Genomic DNA, 25,188 nt, shown 5'->3' with positions numbered 1-25,188 from the left:
TCAATCTGCATGACATATATGAGAGTCAATAGCCATCAGGAAATGGAGGCAGAAATTGAACAAGCACAACATCAGCTGAGACAACTCCTCGAAGATCCACGACTAGAAGAATTTGACCCACGAAACCGCACCAAGAGAGCTCCTTGATTCGGCTTCGTAGGCACAATTGCAAGAGAGTCAACAAGAATAGACCTCATCGCCCCGAGTTCCAACCAGTCATTGGAAAAATTAAACTCGAGCCTAAAATTCAACAACGAAGCTTCAAATTCATTCACAAAAATTCAGGATCCGGTTACGATCATCGACAAATTCGAGCCATGGGACCAAGGGCTAGAAGAAAATGAAGTAAAAATGTCATTAATAGCTCTGGACCACCAAAAAGGAAGAAACCAACCGTAAATAAAGAACAGGGGGACGACGAAATCTTCCTACGAGTCCCTACACCAGGATCAACTACGAGTAATCCGACTTCAGACATTGGCCAAGAGGGGGACGACGAAGCAGAAGTCAACGAACCACGTCCCGACTGAAAGACTACAAATCACCGATTTAGACAACAGAACCTCAGCTTCAACTTCGTAGAAGTTAAGGTCATTTATAAAAAAAAAAAAAAAAAAAAAACTTTTTATATAAACAAACTGATGGCTCATTTGCGGAAAACTAAAAATCAATAACTTACAAAATAATAATAGTCGTCTTAACCGAACCTTCGAACGGAGCAGACGTGTCTGTATAGTGAGAGTGGTTTATTTAATTATTTAAGTATATACTTTGTGCAACGCTTAATCTATTGTCTCTATCAGTTTGAAGTGGTTTTCAGTGCAAGTGTCTGTCTAAAAACAGGTGCCTAGCCTATCCAGAGGACCTCCTTCTGGACCCACTTCCCCCTAGTACGTGAAGTAATTCTGACTACAGAAATTACTCTTCCCTTCCCCGAAATGACGCCCACAAACGACGATTCCAACTACGCTACAGCCGCTAAAACTGAATTCTTCCCCACAAAAGATTTCGCTGTCATTATCGACGCAACCGAAGGAGCATCAATCAAGGATTACGTCAAGGCCATCGCCATCAAAGTCTCAGCAGCCAACATACGATTCATCTCCCGAATTGCAAACAATCGCATCTGCGTATACCTTACAAACAAAACTGTAGCCGATGAACTCGTAGATAACCACAAGAACATTACGATCGGTCAAAAATCTCTGCCCATTCGGCCATTAATATCAAGAAACAAGAGAATTGTTTTCTCTAATGTCCCTCCAATCATTCCACACAGCTACATACAAGACGCTCTAGCCCGTCTCAAGGTCAAAACAATGTCTCCGTTTACTTTTCTAAGAATTGGGATTAATGAACCCGGATTTAATCACATAATGAGCTTTCGTAGACAAGTGTTTATTTGTCCCGATGACATCAACAAAATACCAGAGTGCATTCAAATTCCATTTGAAGACACAATTTACAACATCTACCCCTCTACGGACTCACTGGCGTGCTTCCTATGCCACAAAGAGGGGCACTTAGCAAAAGACTGCCTAGAAAGTAAAAGCTTCCCCACCAAAGACTTCTACAATTCTCAAGAAATCCCCTCTTCCCAACCAATTTCATCCTCCTCCTCAATCCCCAACTATGAGTTAAACAAAACACACACAAGTCGGCCATCCAATACATCAATCAACGCATCAAATCTAATGCTTCCCCCTAAGTCACCGCTGATTCCACTCATCAGCTTACAAACGGCAAACTCTAAACGCGCCCTTTCTTCATCATCCACCTCAGAACAAAATATGGAAGTAGATGCTGTAAAACATGCTCGACAGACTGAACATAATTTAAGTAAATCAAAACCAAAAAAACTCAGAGCCGATAATGATCAGGTACACAATTCGAGATTTGTTATTCCCTCAACCATCGAAATGGAAATCTCGGCCAATCCTGATAAATACAAATGCTCCTATGACCAACTCCAAAACCTATTTGACAAGGTAGCCGAGTCAGACTCCATCAAAGAAACGGTCGAAGAGTTCAACCTATCACCCTTAGAAACAAGATCCATGTTGACTAATTTATACCTACACTTACCAAAGAGAGGTCACAAACAAAGATTTACAAGACTCAAGAACAAACTAACCAAAGAATTTAACCTACCTGTCGAAGAAAAAACATACGCATCAACCGGATCAGAATCAGAGCTAAGCTCAACGGAAACGATACAGTAAAAAACCCTCCTCCTTCACTCCAACTTCCTCATCACCAGAAATCGTTCCCAATCAACAAACAATAAATTTACACCATGAAAATAATACAATGGAACCTAAATGGATTATATACAAGATATGAGTATCTAAAACTCCTCCTCAAGAACAATGAAGCTGACATAATATGCATCCAAGAAACCCACTTTAAAGACAAATATTTCATGAACTTAAATGGATATAAATGCTACTGCAAAAACAGATTAACAGATCACGCGAGTGGTGGAGTAGCCACTTATGTCAAAAATAATATTCCATGTACCCAAACCAACATTAATAGCAACCTTGAAATAGTATCAGTCTCCATTCAATCCTTCAAAAAAATAAATATCTGCAACATATACATCCCTAATAGTCATAACTTATTATCTCAAGAATTGAATAACATTTCCGACCAAATAAATAAACCCTGCATCATACTCGGTGACTTCAACAGCCACAACTACATATGGGGCTCTCAAAGAATTGACCCTAGCAGGGGAATTATGATTGAGAACTGGATCGACCAATACAATCTCAACATCCTGAATAATGGTTCGCAAACACACCTAAACATCTCTTCGGGAACAGAAAGTTGCATAGACCTCAGCCTAGCGAGTCCTAGTCTTACAGAAAACATCTCTTGGAGAGTCGATGAACTCTTACACGACAGTGACCACTTTCCCATCCACATCACTATCGACTATCCTAACCAAAAATCAGATGAACCTTGCCCACCTAAATGGCTATTCCGCAAAGCAAAATGGGCTCTTTTCACCCAAACTGCTGAAGACAACACAAAATCACTCAACCCGCCCTGCATAGAACAATCTGTTGATATAATCGTAACTGACCTAGTTCAAGCCATTAAAGATGCTGCAGACTTAGCCATCCCAAAATCAACGAATAATAAACGTAATAAACAATTTGATTGGTGCTCTGAAGAAGCTAAAAAAGCCTTAGACGAGAAAAAAAATGCATTTAAAAACTACAGGAAAAATAAAACTAATCTAGACCTACTAATTGAATACAAAAAATGTCGAGCGATAGCTAGAAGAAATCTCAAAGAATCCAGAAGAACATCATGGCGAAAATTCGTATCCTCACTCAACAACCAAACTCCAACAAATTTAATCTGGAAAAAAATAAAAAAAATTAACGGAAACAAAACAAACTACATATCGAACACTCTGATCGACAAAAATAATACTCCACTCACCAATGACTTAGAGAAAGCCGAAATATTAGCTGACACCTTTGCCTTCAATTCCAGTGATGACAACTTCCCCGATTTATTCCGAAACAATCTTCCAGATACAAACAACCTTACCAACAACACGTACGAGAGACAAACTGTCAGAGAACCAGATGAGACTTTAGCCTTACTTAACGCTCCTCTATCTATGCAGGAACTAATAGATGTACTAAAAAAAAGTAAAAACTCCAGCCCAGGTCCTGACGGAGTACCAGTAATATTAATCAAACACCTATCAACCACCAGCCTTCAACACATTCTCGACATCTTTAATCATATCTGGGACCACAACGTATTCCCAAAAATATGGCAACTAGCAACTATAGTGCCGATCGCTAAACCTGGTAAGGACCATTCCAATCCCTCAAACTACCGCCCAATTTCACTAACTTGTAACTTGGGCAAAATTATGGAAAAAATGATTAACAAACGCCTAACCTGGTATCTAGAAAATCTAAAATGGCTCTCACCTCATCAAAATGGTTTTAGAAGAGCTCACTCCACCAACCACCACTTACATCACTTACATAGCTTCATCAAAAAGGCCTTCTCAAATAAGATGACAACAGTAGCAGTTTCCCTAGACATAGAGAAGGCATATGAAATGGTACACAGACCCAGAGTTATTAACATCCTCACAAAAGAACTAAATCTCTGCGGCCCTATACTTAATTTCATAAAAAACTTCCTAAAGGAAAGACTCATAGAAGTCAGAATCAACAACTCAACATCCAATACTAGAATGATAAAAAATGGCCTCCCTCAAGGTTCGGTTATGAGCGTCCTTCTATTTTTGATAGCCATTAACGAAGTAGTCCAGTGCATATCATCACCTGCCCACGCCCTCCTCTTTGCTGACGATCTAACAATCTACTGCTCGGGCAAAGATCCCCATAATATCTGTAACATACTACAAACTTCTCTAAACAACTTAACCGACTGGAGTAACAAAACGGGCTTTAAATTCTCAACAAGCAAATCTGAATACATGATCTTCACCCGGAAAAAGAAAATGCAACTAGAGCCATCAAATTTATTTCTCAACAACATAGAACTTCATCAAAGCAACAACTTAAAAATCCTAGGAATGTACTTTGATAAATCTCTCACTTGGAACAATCATATAACGGAGCTAAAACGACAATGCCACCAACGCTTAAATCTACTCAAGTCTATCGCGTCTACAAAATGGGGAGCTGACACACAAATCCTAATTAACACCTACAGATCAATCATTCGTTCTAAACTTGATTATGGCTGTACTATCTATCAATTTGCCTCGAACCACCATCTAAAAAAACTAAATTCAATTCAAACCACTTCCTTAAGGATTGCTCTCGGAGCTTACAGAACCAGCCCCAGACTAAGCCTACTAGCAGAATCCGGAGAAACACCACTAGACCTAAGAAGAACACAACTGTCTTTAAACTTCGCATGTTCAGCTCCATCAATTATCCCAGAGCTTCATCAAAATCACCCACAGAGACCCCAAACTTCAACAACGAGAAACCTACAGAAATCCGAGCCTTCCTCATCAATTCCACCAACAATAATGAACTCCAAAACTTAACGCTGTACAATCCTCAATACTCACAAATTCCCTACTGGAAGACACCAACAGAATGTTATGATTTATCGATCCACGAACAAACCTGGGGGAAGGACAACACACCAGATGCCCTATTCAAAAACCTCTACTTAGAAATATCCAATCAACTTGAACAGTTCACCCAGATCTTTACTGATGGATCTATAATTAACAACCAACGAGGATGCGCCATAGTAATTAATGACAGTGTATACAAATACAAGCTTCCTTCATCTTACTCCATATTTTCCTGTGAAGCCTACGCGATACTTCAAAGCCTCAAGTTAATAGTCCAAATAGACATCACCAAAGCAGCCATATTCACAGACTCGAAGTCAGCGATCGAAGCGCTGCTAAACTATAACTCGACAGACAACATCATACAGGAGTGCCAGACCATTATCTACAATACTAGACTAACTAGAGACATCAGAATCATCTGGATACCCTCCCACCAAGGCATCCTAGGAAACGAACTCGCGGATAAAGAGGCGAAAAACGCAACGGTTTCAGGCATTGATCTCACCTCCACACTCCTCACTACAGCAACAGACTTTAAAAGAAAGTCAAAAACCACATCACGACCAAATGGAATGACCTCTGGATCAATGGACAATCTCACCTCCATCTTATTCGAGAAAATACAATGGAAACAAGACCTCAACTGGAAAAAAGAACAGACCAATGTCAATTGAACAGACTGAGAATAGGACACACTGTCTTTTCTCACAGTCATCTACCAAGTAAAACAAATCCCAAACCATGCCCAGCCTGCAATCAACCCGCCTCAGTAAACCACATCCTGACGACATGCTCACAACTCAACATTCTAAGAAGTCAACATCAGATTCCAGCCAATCTTCAGACTGCTCTCAACAGTGAAAACGTCTACCCACGAATAATAAATCTTCTAAAACAACTACAACTACTATGCTAATTCTAATACTATATATTACATTATCTCAAACCCTTTAAACTATGTTACGTTAATGTTCAGTACTAAATTATGTTATGTTATGTCCATATGTTAAAAATATGTTGTTAATGCTTACACAAAAAATTTTTTTTCCCTTTTCTTTTCCTTATCTATGTATTACATTTTTTGTTTAAACCTAATAACCTGATAATGTACTTAAAGTAGTCGCAGAGGACCTAAGATGTCATAGCGACTTAAAATAAACTTAATAAAAAAAAAAAAAAAAAAAAAATAATAATAGAATTTTTTTCCTGTTGGAAATTTCGTTTAACGAAAATTAAAAAAAATTGCCAAAAACGAGCCAACAGTTTGTATTAACAGTTATTCAAGAAACCTATTAAAAAAAAAAAAAAAAAAAAAAAAATATTTTTTTTTGAAAAAAAAAAAAAGAAAACTTATTGAAAAAATTTTTTAATATATTTTTATAAATAGTAGATAGTATAATGGAAAACAGTACATTTCTCTAAATTTTGAAAGAAAAAATGTTTTGCTGCTTTAAGACTCGCAAGACCGAAGATAAGAATATCTTCGGCCTTGGGGGGACGAGTGGAAACAGCGCAAAACCTTGATGAAAATTTTTTTTCCTTTTCTTTATATATAATTAATATAAATTTAACATAAATTTTTCTTTTTCATTTTACTATCACTATACTTCCATATTACACATTATCTCATTATTATATTATCTTATTATATGTCGTACAACCGTGTATTATGAATCATTATACTTAATCTCCATATATTAAACAAATTTTTTTATATTAACTATAAATAATAACAAAAAAAAGATACAACGAGCTAACGTCACTCATATAAATTTTTCAAAAATTAAGAAATCATAAAAATTTTTTTTTCAAAACGATTATTTCAAACGTCTAATATTCAATAAAAATAAATATAAGTAATTAAGAGACAGGGAGAGTCATCTAATGGCAATTATAATAGAGCCGCTGCACACGTACTCACACATACCCATTAATCGTGCTATATAAACTCCTATAAAATTTTCTTTTTTTTCTTTAAAATAAGCTTTTACTTTTTTCTTTTTTTCTCTTTCACCTTATTGTCTAAGTTCTAATTAATTATTTATTTATAAAATTTTTTTTCCCTTTCTCTTCCTTTTTTTTTCTCTTCTCCACCTAAAGCTGTTACTTATCCTATTTCTATTTACTACTTATACTACCGTTACAACTACCTGAATTACTATGGTATAGAAGAGAAGGAATAAGCATTATAAAAAAAAAAAAAAAACCAAATTTTTCCTTTTTTTATTTAAAATAAAATAAAAAGAAGAAGAGAGTAGGAAAATTTTTCCTAATATTTATATATATGTTCACTTATTTATATAATACAGAAGCAGAATGATCTGCCATTTAATCTCCATTGCCAGCCACCCGATATCATCTGATACGCCTAAAAAAAATAACAGATAAATTAATCTCTTGGCAAGAGATGAAACGATTGAAATATACCTGTTATATTACAAATTTTGCTAACCTTCTCTCCATAAATGGCAAGGGCTAATTTAATACCAAGTACCGTAGTTTTCGGAATCTTTTTCAACGGTGTACATTTCTTCTTCTTTTCTCTCTTTAACAAAACTCTTAAATGCAATGCCAGCTCGATCACCGCTGAGACAATAGTGATACTCAACACGGCTTACCGAAATCAAGAGGCGAAGACGATTAACCATCCGTCAGCATACAATACTGCACGAGATAAAATATAAATTTAAATTTAAATATTGACGCCAGATGACTCCTCCTGTTACTCTTTTTATTATATTAAGATATATTAAGTTAAACAAAACTCTTGTAAGTGGCTTTCGCTTATAGTGAAGGTGGCCATAGGAAAACCGATGAACTATACTAGCTCCTCGCTTTTCCGGGGAAATCTCTTCTCATTTTTCTTAATTTAAATCACCCGCGCAGATGGAAGACTTCTCCATGCGCGAAAGCCACAATAAAATGTAAGCTACGTGACTGCTGGTTGACTAGCGGGGACTTCTGCAATCTCAGCACCGCGAGCTTTTAAAAAGGCGATCAACAGCCAAATCCAGGTCTTAGTTGGTTAATTCGACTTCCGCGTTTAACTGACGGGCCCGTGCCTTGTAGAGTCCTTTGCTTTAATTTGCTCCGCACTTAAAGGAAGTTTGGACGCGGTTTCAACCGGCAGGCCACGTATTAGTTATTAATATCTACGAACCGGACCCTCAAAGTTCTAATTTGCCCTGCACTTAGGCGAGAGCTCGGTCAGTAGATAAAATTTAGAGAGTCGTATTCTCAAAGTTCTAATTTGCCCTGAACTTAGGCGAGAATTCGGCCAGTAAATAAATCATAGAGAACCGAAATCTCAAAGTTCTAATTTGCTCTGCACTTAGGCGAGAATCCGGTCATTAAGTTTATTCAAAATTTCTTAAAAGCTAGTTTTGCGCACTTTACCCTACGGGGGACTGGAGGACGTTAGCTCAATCAAATTAATAAAATTCATTAATATAAATTTCGATTAAATAAAATTTGTTAAAGTGTAAAAGTTTTAGTGTTTATAAAAATAAATATCAAAAGAAGTGAAATTTTGTTCGAGTCAATTCATTTCGTAAAATAAGAAGCCCTTAAAGTAAGCAGCCCAAATCCATCCAACTCCATCCGCTGCAAGGACCAACCGGAGGGCCCATTCAAGGAAAAGGCGCTAACAGCAGCCCCGGGATCACGGATCCGGTAATCAGAAATAATCTATAGCAAGTAGTAAGTACATCTACTCCTAATAGAAATCCGTGCTCAGTCTCAAACGAAGGCGTGGTAAATTCGTACATCGAAAACGTCCCACAAAAATAATTAAAACAACGGAATTAAAACTTCCGTTGCGTATTCTTTAAACTGTTAGTCCAAACCTCCACCGTTTACGCTACCGCTCAAAAAACGCCCTTGGACATAACAATTTTATGTCTTTTTGTAAAGAAAAAAAAATTTTTTTTTCTTAAAAGTCTTATGAACGTGGACTTGGCGCGATTTTTTACAGTGAAACTGTTTTTGTTCGGATTTTAGTATTTTTTGTAATTATAATAAAAATTGACAATTGGTATCAACTTAAATCTCGCGTTGGCTGAATTTTTTATAACAAAATATCCTCTTGAAGCTACAGTTTATGTAGAAATAATTCCAGCGCACCCTGGCGGGTGTAGGTGCAAGCTGTGAAATATTTTTTTCTAACTGTAGTTTCCTATCTATATAGAAGGATTACCATGGATTCTCGAATTATTTAGTCTGTGGCATGTCACTTTCTCCATAAGAAAAAAGTCAGGATCTATAAATCTGGGTCGCTATAGTTTGTGCCAGTGAATTTAATTAATTTTAAATAGAATTTATTATTTTCAAAGACCATTATTAATTAATATTGATAATATAACATATAACGTATTATTATAGAGTATCATTGAAGAAAAAAAAGGTCTGTAGAATGAATAAAATTTTGCAACCTGAAAATATCGTTCTGCTTATGGTAAACATACTCGGTAGTCTGGCGCTCCGTTTACAACGGATTTGAACGGAACTTGGCGCCAGATTCTACCGAATCTGTGGATTAAATGGTTTTTTAAAGTGATAGTAAATTTTAAACTAATTGTTTCTTTCGTACAAATAGGAGATTTTATAAAATGGAGTTAGACAATTTGCTAATTAGAATGTCGATATTTTATATATATAATACCTATATGATATTTCCCATATTTGTGGAATATATAAAATACATAAAAAATTCGTGTGGGCTATGTAAATATTACTATAATGTAATATAGCTATAAACGTAATTTATTTCAGTTAAGAGAAAAATAAATTAATTTAAATAATCTTAACGAGATGAGATAAAGCTATAGAATTTTCAAATGTAGTCTACTTATATTTACACTTTTTCAATGTTTGATCTATCGTGCCCGTAGATCTCATTTATTAAAAAAATCGAATTTTCCCGAAAAAATGTCAAAATGGCGAGGTGCCCCGAGGCGGGGAGTCCGAATACGCCAAGAGATATTTATTACATATAATAAGCAGACTTTACTATCGAATAATTATGAAGACTTTATTTAGTCAAATAAAATAAAACGAATTAACTTTTACACAAAAATTATTCAGTTTATTAACAGAAAACAACTGTTTGAATTATTTGAGCTATTCGGACTATTCGAATTATTCGTAAACTCGAATATTCGCACACCCCTAATTATTACTAAACTGTAAAAAGACAGAATAACGAAGACGTGGGTGGTGAAGAGTAGCTTTCGGAGTGTTAAGTAAGTAGAGGGTGTTAGAATATTTCGCGGATCACCTTCTTGCATTTAGGTAGCACATGCGTACCCACGACCTAAGCCTCCACTCGATTTCCACCCACCTCCTGAACAATTTAAAACAATATATGTCAGTATGGATATGAAAACGCAGGCGCCAGGACGATCAATAAACAGTAAAAGTTGAGGGCAAGAGGCCAGTAGCATACAGATTTGCAGTGGGATAACATCATCATCCGAATTCAAGTGGTGAGTGTCTGCCAGAGTGTTGAATTGCATTTTTATAAAATCATTTCTTCTTTTTTTTTTTTTTTTTCAAGTATTGTACAGTTTTGAGTGGTGAGGCTCAGGCGGCTGGTCGATCATGCAACCGCCACCGAGGAAGGTAAATTTTATTTTTTAATTATTCACCAATTTATTTATTGGATCAATTCATTGAATTTGTTTTAAAGATTTAGTTTTTCTACTTGAAGAGTTTAAAAGCTGAAAAGCTATCGAACCAGGAACTACTCGCGGGCACTGTCTTCTTTTTTTTATCGATTGTAAAATTTTATTTTATTTTATTAATAAAAATAACCAGAGCAGAACATTTAGCAGAACAGACCGGAAGATTTGGCGATTCCGCAATCGCGGTGTGACCACTCAGCTACTCATACCCGCGGAACGCTCCTGGGAAAATCGATTCACATTCACCGCCCGTTCTTCAGGATCGAATCTATGTCATTAAATTTTCACCCCCGTTTTATTTATTATTACCTTACCACTTAATTTTAGGCTATTTATACCCTGTTACGTCCGTACTACGTCTACTTTATTTTATTTAGTACACTAGTCCATCAATTTTTTTTATTTACCCTCTGTTTGATATTTTTCTAGGGCAATTATGCGAAGTTTTTGAAAAATGTACACAGTGAACAGGCTGCTAAACTAGCGGCTAAAAATCAACATGAGTGTGATCTTCTTGAAGATATAAGGTATTCATTTTTATTTTCTTCTTTTCATTTTTTTTAATTTAATTCATTTGAATTTTTTTTTCAGAAACTTCACATTGAAAAAATCGGCTATAGAAAAATCATATTCTGAAGTAAAATGACATTTAAAAAATTTTTTTAATTAAATTTTATTCTAAGAAGTTATTAATATTAGTTTTTATTCTAGGCATTACTTAAAATATCTTCAGCGTATTTGAATAAGAAGATTCCAAATATTCCAGATTTAAAAATAGATAATGCTGATGAAAAATGGTAAAGATCATTTTATATTATTAGAATTTTCTATTTAATTTTTGGTATTATTATTATTATAAAAATTTTAATCTTAAATCTTAAATTTATTATAAAAATTTAAGCTTTTAAAATAATAATAATAATGACTAATAATAAATAATTATTATTATTAATAAAGAGGATAAACAAAGATAATAATTATTACAAACAAAATACCCGATCCGATTCTTGAAGAATGACTAATTTTTTTTTTCTTTTTTCATTATTATTCTTTCACCATAATATTTTATCGGTATGAGGTCTCATACCATCAGATAAAATCTAGGTGAAAATACAACAATTAAAATTTTATTTTGACAATTTTTTGTTTGAGAATGTGTACACTGAAAAAAAAATTAACTTGATTCAAAAGGAAAATTCTTGAACCAAGAAAATAATTTTGAAGAGAGTAATTCTCTATAATCAAGACCAAAAATTCTTGAATCAAGTAAAATTTACTTAAACCAAGTAAAAATTTCTTAGTTTAAGAATTTTTTTACTCAAATCAAGAAGATGAAGTTCTTCAAAATTATATACTTGATTCAAGAACATTTTTTTTTCTGTGTAAAGATATAATTTTTTTATTCGGTGTAACCAAAAGATACAGGTTCAAGTCCTGGTCTGGGCTGTCTGAATTATTTTTTCATTTACCGAAAAAAGAAAAAACACTGAGTAAAAAAATTATATCTTGATACATTCTCAAACAAAAAATTGTCGAAATAAAATTTTAATTGTTGTATTTTCACCGAGATTTTCTCTGATGGTATGAGACCTCATACCGTTGAAATATTATAGTGAAAGAATAATAATGAAAAAAAGAAAAAAAAATTAGTCATTCTTCAAGAATCGGATCGGGCACTTGGCTTATAATAATTACCATCTTTGTTTATTCTCTTTATTAATTAAAATTACCGATCTATATAATCATATATTAAAACACATTATTATTATTATTATTATTATTATTATTAATTTTTAAGGAACATGTGGAATGTTTGGCGGACCGTACTAGAAGAAAATGAAAAATTAGCGCGAGCGCGGTTGGCTGCTGTTGAAGTATTTCAACAGCAAATAGCAGATGATGCAAAAGTTTTACGTATGCATAAAATGCAAATATCAAAAAAGGTATATATAAATTTTAATTAATTTTTATTAGTATTAAAAAAATTTTTATTTCTTCTTAAATAAAAACTTAAGATAAAAATCTTAAAAAAATAATAAATTAAATAATTTTAAGTTTATTTTCAAAATCCTTAATCAAGGACTATAAACACGATAAAACTGATAAGGACCTCTTTTTTGTAGAGGATTGAATCCTCTATAAAAAAAATTTTTTATAATTTTTTTTATCTTCAATATTTTAGCCACAAGGAGTACTTTGAATTTTTGAAAATTACTGATGAGTTCTAAAAGTTAAGTTTTGAACTTTAAATACAAATTTTGAAAAAAGGAAGATTGAGCAAAATTTATAAGGATATTTTTGTAGAAAATTATATTTTTTATAGAAAAAGTTTGATATATTTTTTTTTTATTTTAAAATATTTGACCGGAAAGTTGAATAAATAAACTAGTATTTATTTTATTAATAGTTTTTCAAAATAAAATCGATAAAATTGATTAATAATTTTTTTTTCTTTAGGCAGTAGACCAACTACTGATAGTACAAAAAGAACTACAGACATGTGTACAGGATGTCGATAAAACAAAGAAATTATACCACGACGAAGAACACAGCGCTCATGACGTCCGCGACAAAGCCAAAGATATCGAAGAAAAGCTAAAGAAGAAAAAAGGATCATTTTTCCAGTCAATAACTTCTTTGCAGAAAAATAGCGCCAAGGTATATTATAAAAATATACATAAAATAAATAAAAAAAAGATTTTCTGCACAGAATTGAGCTTGCGTGATTTCAGAGAATGAAAGTTTAAACTATTACTTGCGAGTAATAGTTTTGAATTAAATCGTAAGTCAGTGACCCGGTAGGTTACATATTTCCGACGCTATTATGTCAGGCATCACGTTATCTCTGTACATAAATTTATTTATTTATTTGTATTGATCAATCTGTATTACACAAATTACAGGTAACATCAAAACGCGATGCTCTGGAAGAAAAATCAACGGGAGCGCGTAACGATTACTTGTTGAGTCTAGCAGCCGCCAACGCCCATCAGAATCGCTATTTCGCGGTCGATCTGCAAACCACGATGCAGTATCTTGAGCAGAATGTCTATGAAAAAGTTCAAGAGTATTTGACACTTATGGGTCGCACTGAATTGCTCACTTGCATGGCTACACAAAATAGTTTTGGGAAAATTCGTGATCAAGCACAACAGGTAATTGTTTTTTTATAAAAAATTTGTCCCTTTTTTTTTTTTTTTTAATAAAATCAATTTGAAACTTTTTAATAGATTTTATAAAAATCTAACAATTGCATGTTTTTATATCTATATTATTAAAAAAATATGAAAAATTTTGTCTCCAAGATAGTTATATGATAAAATCGGTTTATTTAGTGAAATTTAGTGTCATTGCAAAGATCTTGACTTGAATGTGCGCTTTTTTTAAGTTTCATATCATTCTTACCGATAGTCAATTTATTATGATAAGTATTTAGGCTGCATTTGAAAATGCTCTATCTCTAGAGACATAATTAAGAAATTGCCTTGTATCTTGAGAACTATTCATACTTTTAAAGATATAAGCTCATTCCGATGATACACTTATCAAGACCTTTCATTTGAGTACTCACATCAATTTTTCATATATTTATATTTATTAGATATATGTATATATGAAAAATATATCAAAAATGCATGTGGGTACTCAAATGAAAGCTCTTGATGAATGTAACATTGGGATGAGCTTACATCTTTAAAAATATCAATAATTAAGAAATGACCTTGTATCTTGTGAATTATTGACATTTTTAAACATATAAGCTCATCCTGACATTATACTCATCGAGACCTCTCATTTGAGTATCCACACCAATTTTTCATCTATTTATATATTTTATATATATGTATACATGAAAAATATATCAAAAATGCATGTGGGTACTCAAATGAAAGCTCTTAATGAGTGTAACATCGGGATGAGCTTATATCGCTAAAAATGTCAATAACTAAGAAATGACCTTGTATCTTGTCAACAATTGACATTTTTAAAGATATAAGCTCATCCGGATGATACACATCAAGACTTTTCATTTGAGTACCCACATCAATTTTTCATATATTTATATATATATATATATATATATATAAACGTCAATCGTTGAGAAAATACAGTGCAATTTAACAAAATTCATTATTTAATAAACCATAATATATTTATTTATAGTTCACACGTCACGGCAGTCACATAGTGACTGCAAAGTTGCTAGTAATTAATTTATAAATTAATAAAAAAATTTTTTGAACAGCTCACAAGAGAATACAACATCCAATGCTGCAATTTATATTACCCGGTATTAAAACAACATATACAGTATGATTTCGAGCCTTGTGACAGTGATCCAATTGATAGGTAAGTTACAAGTTTTCTTCTCTGACCTTTATATTGAAAAAGTATATATTAATATTTATTAAGATTATAAATTATTATTCTCATCTATAATTTTCAATTTTTATAAAAAAATAGTTGATTACAACATTTTCAAATTTTTTCATTTATTTTTTTTTCCAAGTTCTCAATAAAAAAAGAAGCAATAATTTTTTTAATATGATTTTTGGTAATAAATTTATTCAAACAATATTCAAAAATAATTGTAGTTATAAAAAGTTATTTAGTAGAATCTTTAAAATAATGTAATTGAATTTAATTTAAAACAATTCCAAAATTTAAAATTTTAAATGAAAATCTACTAAAAAGTGATATTAACAACAATATGAAATATTTAAGTAAACGTGGTGCTAGAGCCAGAGCTTTAAATATTTATTAAGTTCTTACTGTTGTGCAATGTTAAATAAACCTCTCTATTTATTAAATAAATTTATTACCATAAATAAAAATTTTGTTTTTAATTATGTATACTTATATTAATTTATTTTTTAAAAATTAAGGGTAACTGCAGATCATTCGGCTGCAACATCGCTGGGCAAAGAAGCCCGACGATGGTCATCAAAAATAGCCCGGGAAGTAAGCAATATCCGCGAGAATACTAGAAAATTACATGCAATGCTCCAGCTCAAGGAGTCAGGACAAAAGGCGAGTACATAAAGTAAAAAATAAAAAAAAAAATAAGGAAAACGGTTGACTCTAATGGCTATCCTTGCAACTTCCCACTAATTTCATTCTTAAGCCCTCAAAATTGTACTTATTAAGTTTGAATCCCGGAAAAATTTTAAAGATATGAAAAATTCATATTATTTCATTAAAATTATTATAAAATAAAAATTATAATAATAACAACAATAATAAAAATAATACTAATGATATTTTTTTTTGTAACAAAAAATAGAGCGATCATTCTGAGGGTGCTTGTTTTTCAGGAGGGTGATACAATGATTATTATAATTTTAATGAAATAATATGAATTTTTCATAACTTTAAAATTTTTTCCAGGTCTAATTTTTCCTGGTCTATTTTTTCCGTTCTATTTTTTCCGATTACTCACACAATAATGAAAACAATAATTTCCCAATTTTTGAAAATTCTTAATTTTTTTAGCGGGAAGTTAAAAAAATAATAATAATAAAATAAAATTTTAAAATTACAGAGTGACCCGAATGATCCAAATGGTCCAGATTTAGACACCAAAATAGACGAATTGAAGCACAATATTCGACGCGCTGAGGTACTGATAATATAATATAAAATTCAATTATTATTATCATCATCATTTATTGATTAATAATTAAATTTAGACGGCCAAAATGAAAGCTGAAGCTCGGATCGAATGTCTGCGTGCTGGCGGAGGTAAATTTTATTAATTTATTTATTTCAATTTTAATTTTTAATTTTTCAATTTGAAGAAAAAAAAAAATTTATTTATTTTACTTCAGTTAATGTCGACGAGTTCCTGCAAGAGGCTGAGACTCTGAGCGTCCAGGACATGCCGCGTTCAGCGAGCTCTTTGTCAGTACGTACTGACGCATCGGGAGCTGCGGTAATTAATTAATAACTTTAAATATTAATTTTAATTACTGTAATTGATGGTGGTAGCCAGCAGCTTGAAGCTTGCTGGATTTAATTACTCGATCAATCAATCGATTGATTAACTAACTTTACTTATTTATAGGAACACCCGTCCTCAGATTCGTTCTACGACAGCGACAATGACGCTGGTAGCGATTTAACGACCGTCGAGAGGCCCGGCAGTGCTCGTCAATCCAGCCAGCACGAGGATGAGGCTTATAATGAACGCGAGAGGCATGATAGCGCTGAAGTTGATGGTAAATTATTGTTTTATTATTATCAGTAATTATCGGTATTACTGCTATGGCAATTTTCATCGATATTCGTTATTTAATTATTTAGTTTATTTACGTTAATGGTCAGATAATTATCTTTACTTAATTTTTGTTTAATTTAGGATCACTAGATATTATATTTAGGTTTATTTTAAGAAGTTACACGCACTTAAAAGATGAAAGAAAAAAATTTTTTTAAGGTGCTTTTTTGATTAAATAATTTGTTTATTGATTATTATCAGTAACTTTTGAATCTTTAAAAGAATAATATCAATAATGCCTTATGTTTTAAATTTTGAAGAAATATTTATCTATATTATTAAGAGAATAGGAAAAATTTTGTTTCGAGGATAGTCATATGATAAAATCGGGTTTTTCCGTGAAATTTAGTGTCATTGTAAAAGTTATGACTTGAATTGTGTTCGAAAATACTCTATCTCTAGATACATAATTAAGAAATTACCTTGTATCTTGTGAACTATTCACATTTTTAAAGATATAAGCTCATCCCGATGTTATACTCATCGAAACCTTTCATTTGAGTACGCACATCAATTTTTCATATATTTATACATTTATATATATATATATATATATATATATATATATATATATATATATATATATATATATATATATATGTATATATATATGAATATATGAAAAATATATCAAATTGTATGTGGGTACTCAAATGAAAGTGCTTGATGAGTGTAACATCGGTATGAGCTTATATCATTAAAAATGTTAATAATTAAAAAATGACCTTGTATCTTGTGAACTATTGACATTTATAAAGATATAAGCTCATCTCGATGTTACACTCATCGAGACCTTTCATTTGAGTACCCACATCAATTTTTCATATATTTTATGTATTTATATATATGAATATATGAAAAATATATCAAATTGCATGTGGGTACTCAAATGAAAGCGCTTGATAAGTGTAACATCGGGATGAGCTTATATCTTCAAAATTTTCAATAATTAAGAAATGACATTGTATCTTGTGAACTATTGAAATTTTTAAAGTTACAAGCTCATCCAGAGGTTACACTTATTGAGACCTTTCATTTGAGTACCCACATCAATTTTTTCATACATTTACATATGTTATATATATGTATATATGAAATATATATATCAAAAATTCATGTGGGTACTCAAATGAAAGCTTTTGATGTGTAACATCGGGATGAGCTTATATCTTTAAAAACGTCAATAGTTAAAAAAGTACAGTGCAATTTAACAAAAGTCATTATTTACTCAAGCAAAATTTAATTTATTCATAGTTCACAAGTCACGGCAGTAATATAGTGCCTGCAAAGTTGCTAGTTATTATTGTTATTATTTCTTAACTTGGAAGATTAATTTGCAGCTTATGAAAAGAAAAAGAAAATATTTTTTTTAGCTTAAAAAAATGATCAAAAATTAAAAAATTTTTGAATTTTTTTCGAACATTTTAGCTTTAAATTCTTCAAAATTCATTACTGAAAAATCTGATATAATTTATGACTAAATAATATAATTAAAAAAGTTTTAGACGGATTTTTTTCTTCTAAACCTTGCGCACATCTTTTAAAAAGTAAATTAAAAAAACAAATCTTGTATCTTTGAAAAAAATTAATTATTTAAAAATTCTAATAACAGCGTATAACTTCTTACTTAAAATATAATAAAAAAAAAAAATTATAACTGTATTACATTATTTCAGCTCTACTCGAAGAAGAAAAGCAACGAATGGAGCAAACAGTAGCTGGTTGGGACGATCCAACCCAGATAGATTGGGGAACTACTGACGAAAAAGGAGAAGTAGTCACCGACACAGCAGCTGAAGTATCTGATCAAAACGCCGGTCTACAATTATTCAAATGCACTGCTCTATATTCTTACACTGTAAATTACTTAAAGAAGAAATTAATTAACTAATTAATTAATTAATTAATTATAAATTTAATTTCTTAAATTTTTAATTACCAGGCACAAAATCCAGACGAGTTATCAATAGTCGAAAGCGAGCAATTAGAAGTAGTAGGCGAGGGCGACGGGGATGGCTGGCTGCGAGCCAGGAATTACCGCGGAGAGGAAGGCTTCGTTCCGCAGAATTACTTGGACGTTGAGCGAGAAGCTGTGGCCACAACGGGGCTGACATCCCAGCCGGGACTGGTGACACAGATTTCTTTCTCCTCGGTGGACTACACCATCGACGACCATGACGCGGTTGATCCTGATGCTCATCTCCACGCGCAGCAAGAACCAGTTCCTCAGGAAGCGGAACCAGAACCACAGCAACAACAGCAACAACAACAACAACAACAACAACAACAACAACAACAACAACAGCAGCAGGAGTATCAACAGCAATATGTTCCTGAAGATCCTGGGGCTTCGTACTGCATCGCTCTTTATGACTACGACGCGACTTGCGATGAAGAGCTGACTTTCATGGAAGGAGATGTGCTCAAAATAATCAAGACAGAGCCCCATGACGTGGACGACGGCTGGTGGGAAGGAGAGCTTCATGGTCGCAGGGGATTGTTTCCTTCGCTGGTTGTTGAACCCTGTGCTCCTGATGGCGCTCCGCTAACTCCTGAAGAAAGCATGACACCCCCTAGTTCAGCTCCGCCTGTTTTTACGCCTCCAGAAGTTCCTGAATACGCGCTTACTGAAGAACTTGCTTTAGCTTTTGGTAATTTTTTTAATTTAATAATATTTTTAACCCTCGGAGTACACATCTCCGAGCAGAACTTTACCCGGAAAAAAGTAAACTGTAATAAATAACAGTCAATTTATAATAAGTAATGATCAACTGCTAAAAATTACCATTTCAAACAATAAAATCGTGATTTTACTATTCATTTTATAATATTTACCATTTAAACGTTACAATTTACTCTTTACATGGAAGAAAATACTATTTCAAACAATAATATTCGCTATGTAAATGTCTAAAATGTTTAAGTATAATAATTAAGAATTCAGACTTTGATATTTATCATTTCGTACTTAAAAAAATGATCTTATGATATGTAAAAGTATAAAATAAAGTTAGTAAATTTCTAATACAAGCAACGTCAATATTTACAAAGTAAAATGGTAAATTTTAAACGCAACGCTAAAAATCAAACTGTAATTATTGACTTGCTTGAACTGGTAAAATGTATATTTTAAAAGTATAATTTTTACTGTTTGAAATGTTAAATTCTCCTAGAGTGAGACCCCCTTTTCTTTCATCTGAGTTCTCCTTCTCCTTATAATATGGAATATATATTGAAATGGCAATTTTTACTGTTTGAAACTGTAATTTTGAAATATGAAAGAGTCGTTATTTACTATAGTGACAGCTACTAATCACTTATTTTGGATATTAAATTATAAATTGTGGCTTTTATACTTTCTACATTAAGTTCTGTAATATTTATATTTTTCAGAGTTGTTTTCAGTGACCGATTGTATATATAATTAGAATTTTTGATCAGCCTAAGGTCACAAATAACTAGTGAATCTAATTCAAACCAACAGATGGACGGTCCATCTTCCCTTCTATTCGAGAGTTTTATTCCCTCTTCCCGTTAGTTCAATGGAAATCCATCAAACTTGAATACTAGTAAAGCTGGAAGCTTGTGGTATCTGTTCGAGTTATGAAGATGTTAATTGAGTGAAAGATAGTGAAAGAAAATTGAATGAGAGCAAAGACAGACTTTGACAAAATAAGATGGACCGTCCATCTGTTGGCTTGAATTAGATTCACTAGTCATTTGTGACCTTAGGCTGATCAAAAATTCTAATTATTTATATTTTTATCACCCCGATGTCCGCTTTACTGTTTGAAACTATAAAAATTAACCGGAATCCGAGTGAATATTACAGTTTACTTTTTTCCGTGTAGAGTACACACGGGGTCAAATTCACCCCACTTGACTTTTGAAGAATTATATCTCAGAAACTATGCATTTTATCGGAGTTCAGATTATTACATTTTTGGTAGGTACACTGAGAAAAACAAAAAAAAATTTGTCCAGAAAAAAATTTCTTGGCTCAAGAATCGTTTATAATAAATTTTGATTTTTTGACAAAAGAATATCAATATCTATCATGATAATAAAATACTAGCATTAATTTTGATAGATTAACAAATGAATAGGTTCACTTGAATTAAACAAAAAATAATTCGATTAATTCGATCAAATCTTGAGACAAGAAAATATATTCTTTAAAATTATCAAGAATATATATATTTTTATGACAAGAAAATTTTCTCAAGAGTAGTACTTTTTTTTCTCAGTGTAAAACAATGCTCTTTTCGAATGCAATCATTATTATTCTGAATTAAATAGTTTTTAATGTTAAAAAAATTAATTAAAAATGAACCTATTTTTGAGAAATATTTTAGAATAAAAAAATTTCTGGGGTCGAAATGACCTCCAGTGTGTTCCGAGGGTTAATTAATTCATTTATAATCTTTGTTAACTTTTCGCTGAGAAAATTGAAAAATTCCAATAATCGGGACGTTATTGGTTTCGTTCCGAAAATTGAGTTCTCATCAGATCTCGACGTTTTGAGGTCCTAGGAAGCTTCCCTGAATGTTTTCGCGATGATGTCCGTATGTATGTATATATATATGTGACCCTCTTATAACTTTTGAACGGCTATACCGATTTCATCGCGGTTGATGCCATTTGGAAGGGCTTGACCAAACTTAGATTTTGAATGTAATTTGGACTGATTTGAACCGGTAGATTTTGGAAAATCTCGAAAAAACTACAAAAAAAATTTTTTTCAAGTGTGGTTTTTTTGGAATAACTTTTAAACGGCTCTACCGATCGATTACAAAAACTAATCAGCTCTTAAAATTAAAAAACCACGAATTATCATTAAAACAAGTGTTTTTTCGGAATTACTTCGAAATTACTGGTTTAATCAATTTAAACTTGAAGATTCTTTATGAGGCTGTAAAAACTGCGTCAAATGCCGCGAACCGCAAAAAAATCAGTTCATTCATTCAGAAGTTATTGCGGTTTAAAAATTAAAAAAATTGTGTTTTATCAAACTTCTATCAGACTTTTGAGCTCGAAGAACTCAATAACGTAATAAATGCAATTTTGTCAACCGTTTTCCTATTTTTTTTTTTTTATTTTATTCGGTTAATTTAAAAGTCGAAATTTATATTGTTTTTTTTTTTATTTAATTTTTTATTAAAATTCTTGAATTTTAATTTGTAAATTTTTGATAAAATAATTTTTTTCATAATTAATTTAAGAAACATTTTATAATTTTTTATATTAAATTAATTATGACAAAAAAGTTATTAAAAGAAAAAAGTCTTAAACTATTGGAAAAATAATTTATATATTAATTAATAATTTTATTAAAGTTAAAAAAAAAAAATTAATTAATTTTTAACTTAACTTATTATTGAATATTAAGCAGTAAAAAATTTTTCCACGATGGCCGTTTAATTGATTTACAATACTGCCCTAGTTTCGCAGTCAGCCGGCAGGACATATAATATGCAAGTGCGATTTAACTGAAAACTGAAATTAATATTTTGTCATTACTTTCAGCAGCAGAAGAAGAAAAGCCGCCAATAATAAACGGTGAAGTAGAAAACTTTTCCATGACCATGTCCAGAGACCAGAAAAGTCACTACGGAAGTCAATTCGATGAGACCGGTGCGCCTGGAATAGTCGGTAAGTAATAATCTAAAAATTAGTAATTAAAACTGATCTAAATTTATTGAATTGGCTTTGTATCAATGTGCAGTCGTTCAAGTGTCGGATGAAGGCAACAAGGTAAATTGCCTTGGCTTATTTTGTATTTTTTTTTTTTATTAATGATACTAAAGTTTGCTGACAAGTTTTTATTTTTATTTTTTTTCTATTAATTTTTTTAATGAAAAAAATTTTTAAAATCAGATGCCCGCTAATTTTATTTTCATTATATAATTTCAATATCATTTTTTTATGAAAATTAAGTTAGCCGACATCTAAAAATTTTTATAATTTTTATTGAAAAAATTATTAAGTACAGAAAAATAAAAAAAAAATTTATTGGTAAAAAACTTTAAAAATTACAAGTGAAATTTTAAGTAATACTAAAGTTAGCCGACATTTTTAATTTTTGAAGTTTTTTTTTAATTATTAAATTAGAACTAAATAATATTTTTAAAAAATTGCACTTATAGTTTTTAAAGTTTTTTAAAAATGAAATTTTTTAAAAAATTTTTAGATGTCGGCTAAATTAATTCTCATAATTTTAAGAATATATTTATAACATAAAAGTTACCAGCCATTTGACAATTCTTTAATTTTTTTGAACAAACAATTTTTTTCCGAAAAATTATTTTTAAAAAATTGCATTTTTAATTTTTTAAAATTTCTACGTCAATTTTTTTTGTCTTAATTTATTTTTAACAAAAATTTATGAAAATTAGTTTAGCATATATTTAATAACTTTAAGAATTTTTTTAACAAAAAAAATTTAGAAAAAAAAAATTGACATGTAGAAATTTTGAAAAATTAAAAATGCAATTTTTTAAAAATAATTTTTCAAACCAAATTTGTATGTTAAAAAAAAATTAAAAAATGGTCAAGACTGCTAACTTTAATGTCATCAAAAATTCTTAAAATTTAATAAATATTTCTGCTAAATTAATTTTTTAAATATTTTTTAGTTCTAATTAAATAAATAAAACAAAATAACTAAAAATGTCAGCTGACTTTAGTATTATTATAATTATTTTTTCTTTCCGTAGTGCACTTAGTCAAGTGAGAAGAAATGCTTGAGAAGAAAAAAAAATAAACTAAAATAATAAATAAAAAACTAATCTCAAAATTAATTAACAGGAGCAGCAGGATGAAAAGGTAATAAAAGATGGAGACCGGCCTAAAATAAAACTAGAAAAAGTTGAAGACGACGGGGGCCTAGGTGTCGCGCAGATCGTGATTACCGCAGCGACGCCTATGGAAGAAATCGAGCGACCTTTTCCCGGGGAAGAAGACGAGAAGCAAGATGAAGGTGAGGAAGAAGAAAAAAAAGCCGAAGAAATAGTTAAGGAAGAAATAATTAAAGAAGAAATAAAAGAACAAGAACACCAAGTAACTCCGCCTAATGAAGAAGTCGAAGAAAAGTCAACCGTGGACGACTTGCCAGCTGACTCGGCGCCATTTCCTATAAGCAGCAGCTCTGGAAGTGAAGCTGACTCGACATCCGGGCCTAGCACTGCTGACAATTCAACGTCACTGCCTTCCCGAGGTACAGTTATTGAAATGCAAGTCGAGAACAACGAGACCAGCGACGAGCAGCCTGACATCATCCCCGAGAAGATGTTGATCGGCGGACGCGCCAGCATACCTGATGAGCTACAGCCGGACCAGCTGGAGAAGCTTCAGAACCTCAAGGAATCCAATGCCTAGGATTGACTCTACCTCGGAGATGAGGGTAACAATGCCTTAACAGAAAAACTGGCTCTTCCTTACAATCATCAAAATAAATTTCATTCCTTGATGAAGTTTTGGAATAATTCTCCGGTGGTTTTCGGGAATAAAGACTCTAATAAAGTTTATTTCAATAATGATAATACCATTACCAATAATGATAACAATATTAATAATAATAATAATAATAATAATAATAATAATAATGAGGATGATATTTAAAGAAGACTACTATAAGGAAACTAATAAATGCTATTCCCCGTGTGTGTTTCGCGAGATAAATCCCCAAGAAATGTTCATTATTTATTATTAATTATCAAATATTTTTATGTTGATATTATGTACACAAATTTTTTCTAGGCAATACTCTAGGTAACTATTGTAACGCGTTGTGATTTTTGCAACGTTATCGCTATATATATAAATAAATAAATAAATAAATAAATAAATAATTATTATAAATTATAATGAAACAAAGAACAATAATGTGAAAATATTAAATAATAAATGAGATTAATTGTACAGTCGTAAATAAAGAGATTAAAAATATTGTCGATATTGGAGTTTTTTTTTTTATTTATTTTGGGGATTTAGAATTTGTTAGTCAATTTTTTATTGTTATTTTAAATTAGTAATTTGGAGTATGAATTATTTTTTACTATTTTTTTTTTATAGGAAATTATTTGACTGGTTTTTAAAATAAATTTGAGATTTATCAGGATTATTGAAAT

The 25,188-nt window shown here is 31.5% G+C and overlaps 1 protein-coding gene and 1 long non-coding RNA gene across 3 annotated transcripts; one reads left to right on the top strand and one right to left on the bottom strand.

Annotated features, from left to right (window-relative positions):
* Positions 1-7,356: 7,356 nt before the first annotated feature.
* On the bottom strand, positions 7,357-7,725 carry LOC123267607. Its single transcript, XR_006510079.1, has 2 exons — positions 7,554-7,725; positions 7,357-7,469 (listed from the first exon to the last, which is right to left on the bottom strand). It is a non-coding gene; the product is annotated as an uncharacterized LOC123267607 (long non-coding RNA).
* A 2,748-nt stretch (positions 7,726-10,473) lies between these two features.
* On the top strand, positions 10,474-25,013 carry LOC123267604 (protein nervous wreck). Of its 2 annotated transcripts, none has more exons than XM_044732327.1 (19): positions 10,474-10,584; positions 10,656-10,720; positions 11,212-11,309; positions 11,374-11,419; positions 11,494-11,579; positions 12,581-12,725; positions 13,240-13,440; positions 13,686-13,937; positions 15,029-15,132; positions 15,669-15,813; positions 16,325-16,402; positions 16,473-16,524; positions 16,611-16,714; positions 16,847-17,000; positions 18,736-18,917; positions 19,002-19,710; positions 22,589-22,711; positions 22,785-22,813; positions 23,867-25,013. In XM_044732327.1, exons 2-19 carry the CDS (start codon positions 10,700-10,702, stop codon positions 24,434-24,436), a joined length of 3,099 nt encoding a protein of 1,032 aa, XP_044588262.1. In that variant the 5' UTR covers positions 10,474-10,584; positions 10,656-10,699; the 3' UTR covers positions 24,437-25,013. The 2 variants fall into 2 exon arrangements, with proteins under 2 accessions (XP_044588262.1, XP_044588261.1); XM_044732326.1 differs by having other exon boundaries at positions 22,586-22,711.
* Positions 25,014-25,188: the final 175 nt, after the last annotated feature.

Source organism: Cotesia glomerata, linkage group LG6 (assembly GCF_020080835.1).
Source record: "Cotesia glomerata isolate CgM1 linkage group LG6, MPM_Cglom_v2.3, whole genome shotgun sequence".
Classification (NCBI taxonomy): Eukaryota; Metazoa; Arthropoda; class Insecta; order Hymenoptera; family Braconidae; genus Cotesia; species Cotesia glomerata.
Note: the sequence above shows the minus strand (reverse complement) of the source record. Positions and strands in the feature narration are given on the sequence as shown.

Coding starts and splice junctions, on each gene's coding strand:
- LOC123267604 (XM_044732326.1), top strand. CDS start 10,700: ATGCAACCGCCACCGAGGAAG. Junction 11,420..11,493: donor TAGAAAAATCATATTCTGAA/GTAAAATGACAT, acceptor TTTTTATTCTAG/GCATTACTTAAAATATCTTC. Junction 18,918..19,001: donor CTGCTCTATATTCTTACACT/GTAAATTACTTA, acceptor TTTAATTACCAG/GCACAAAATCCAGACGAGTT.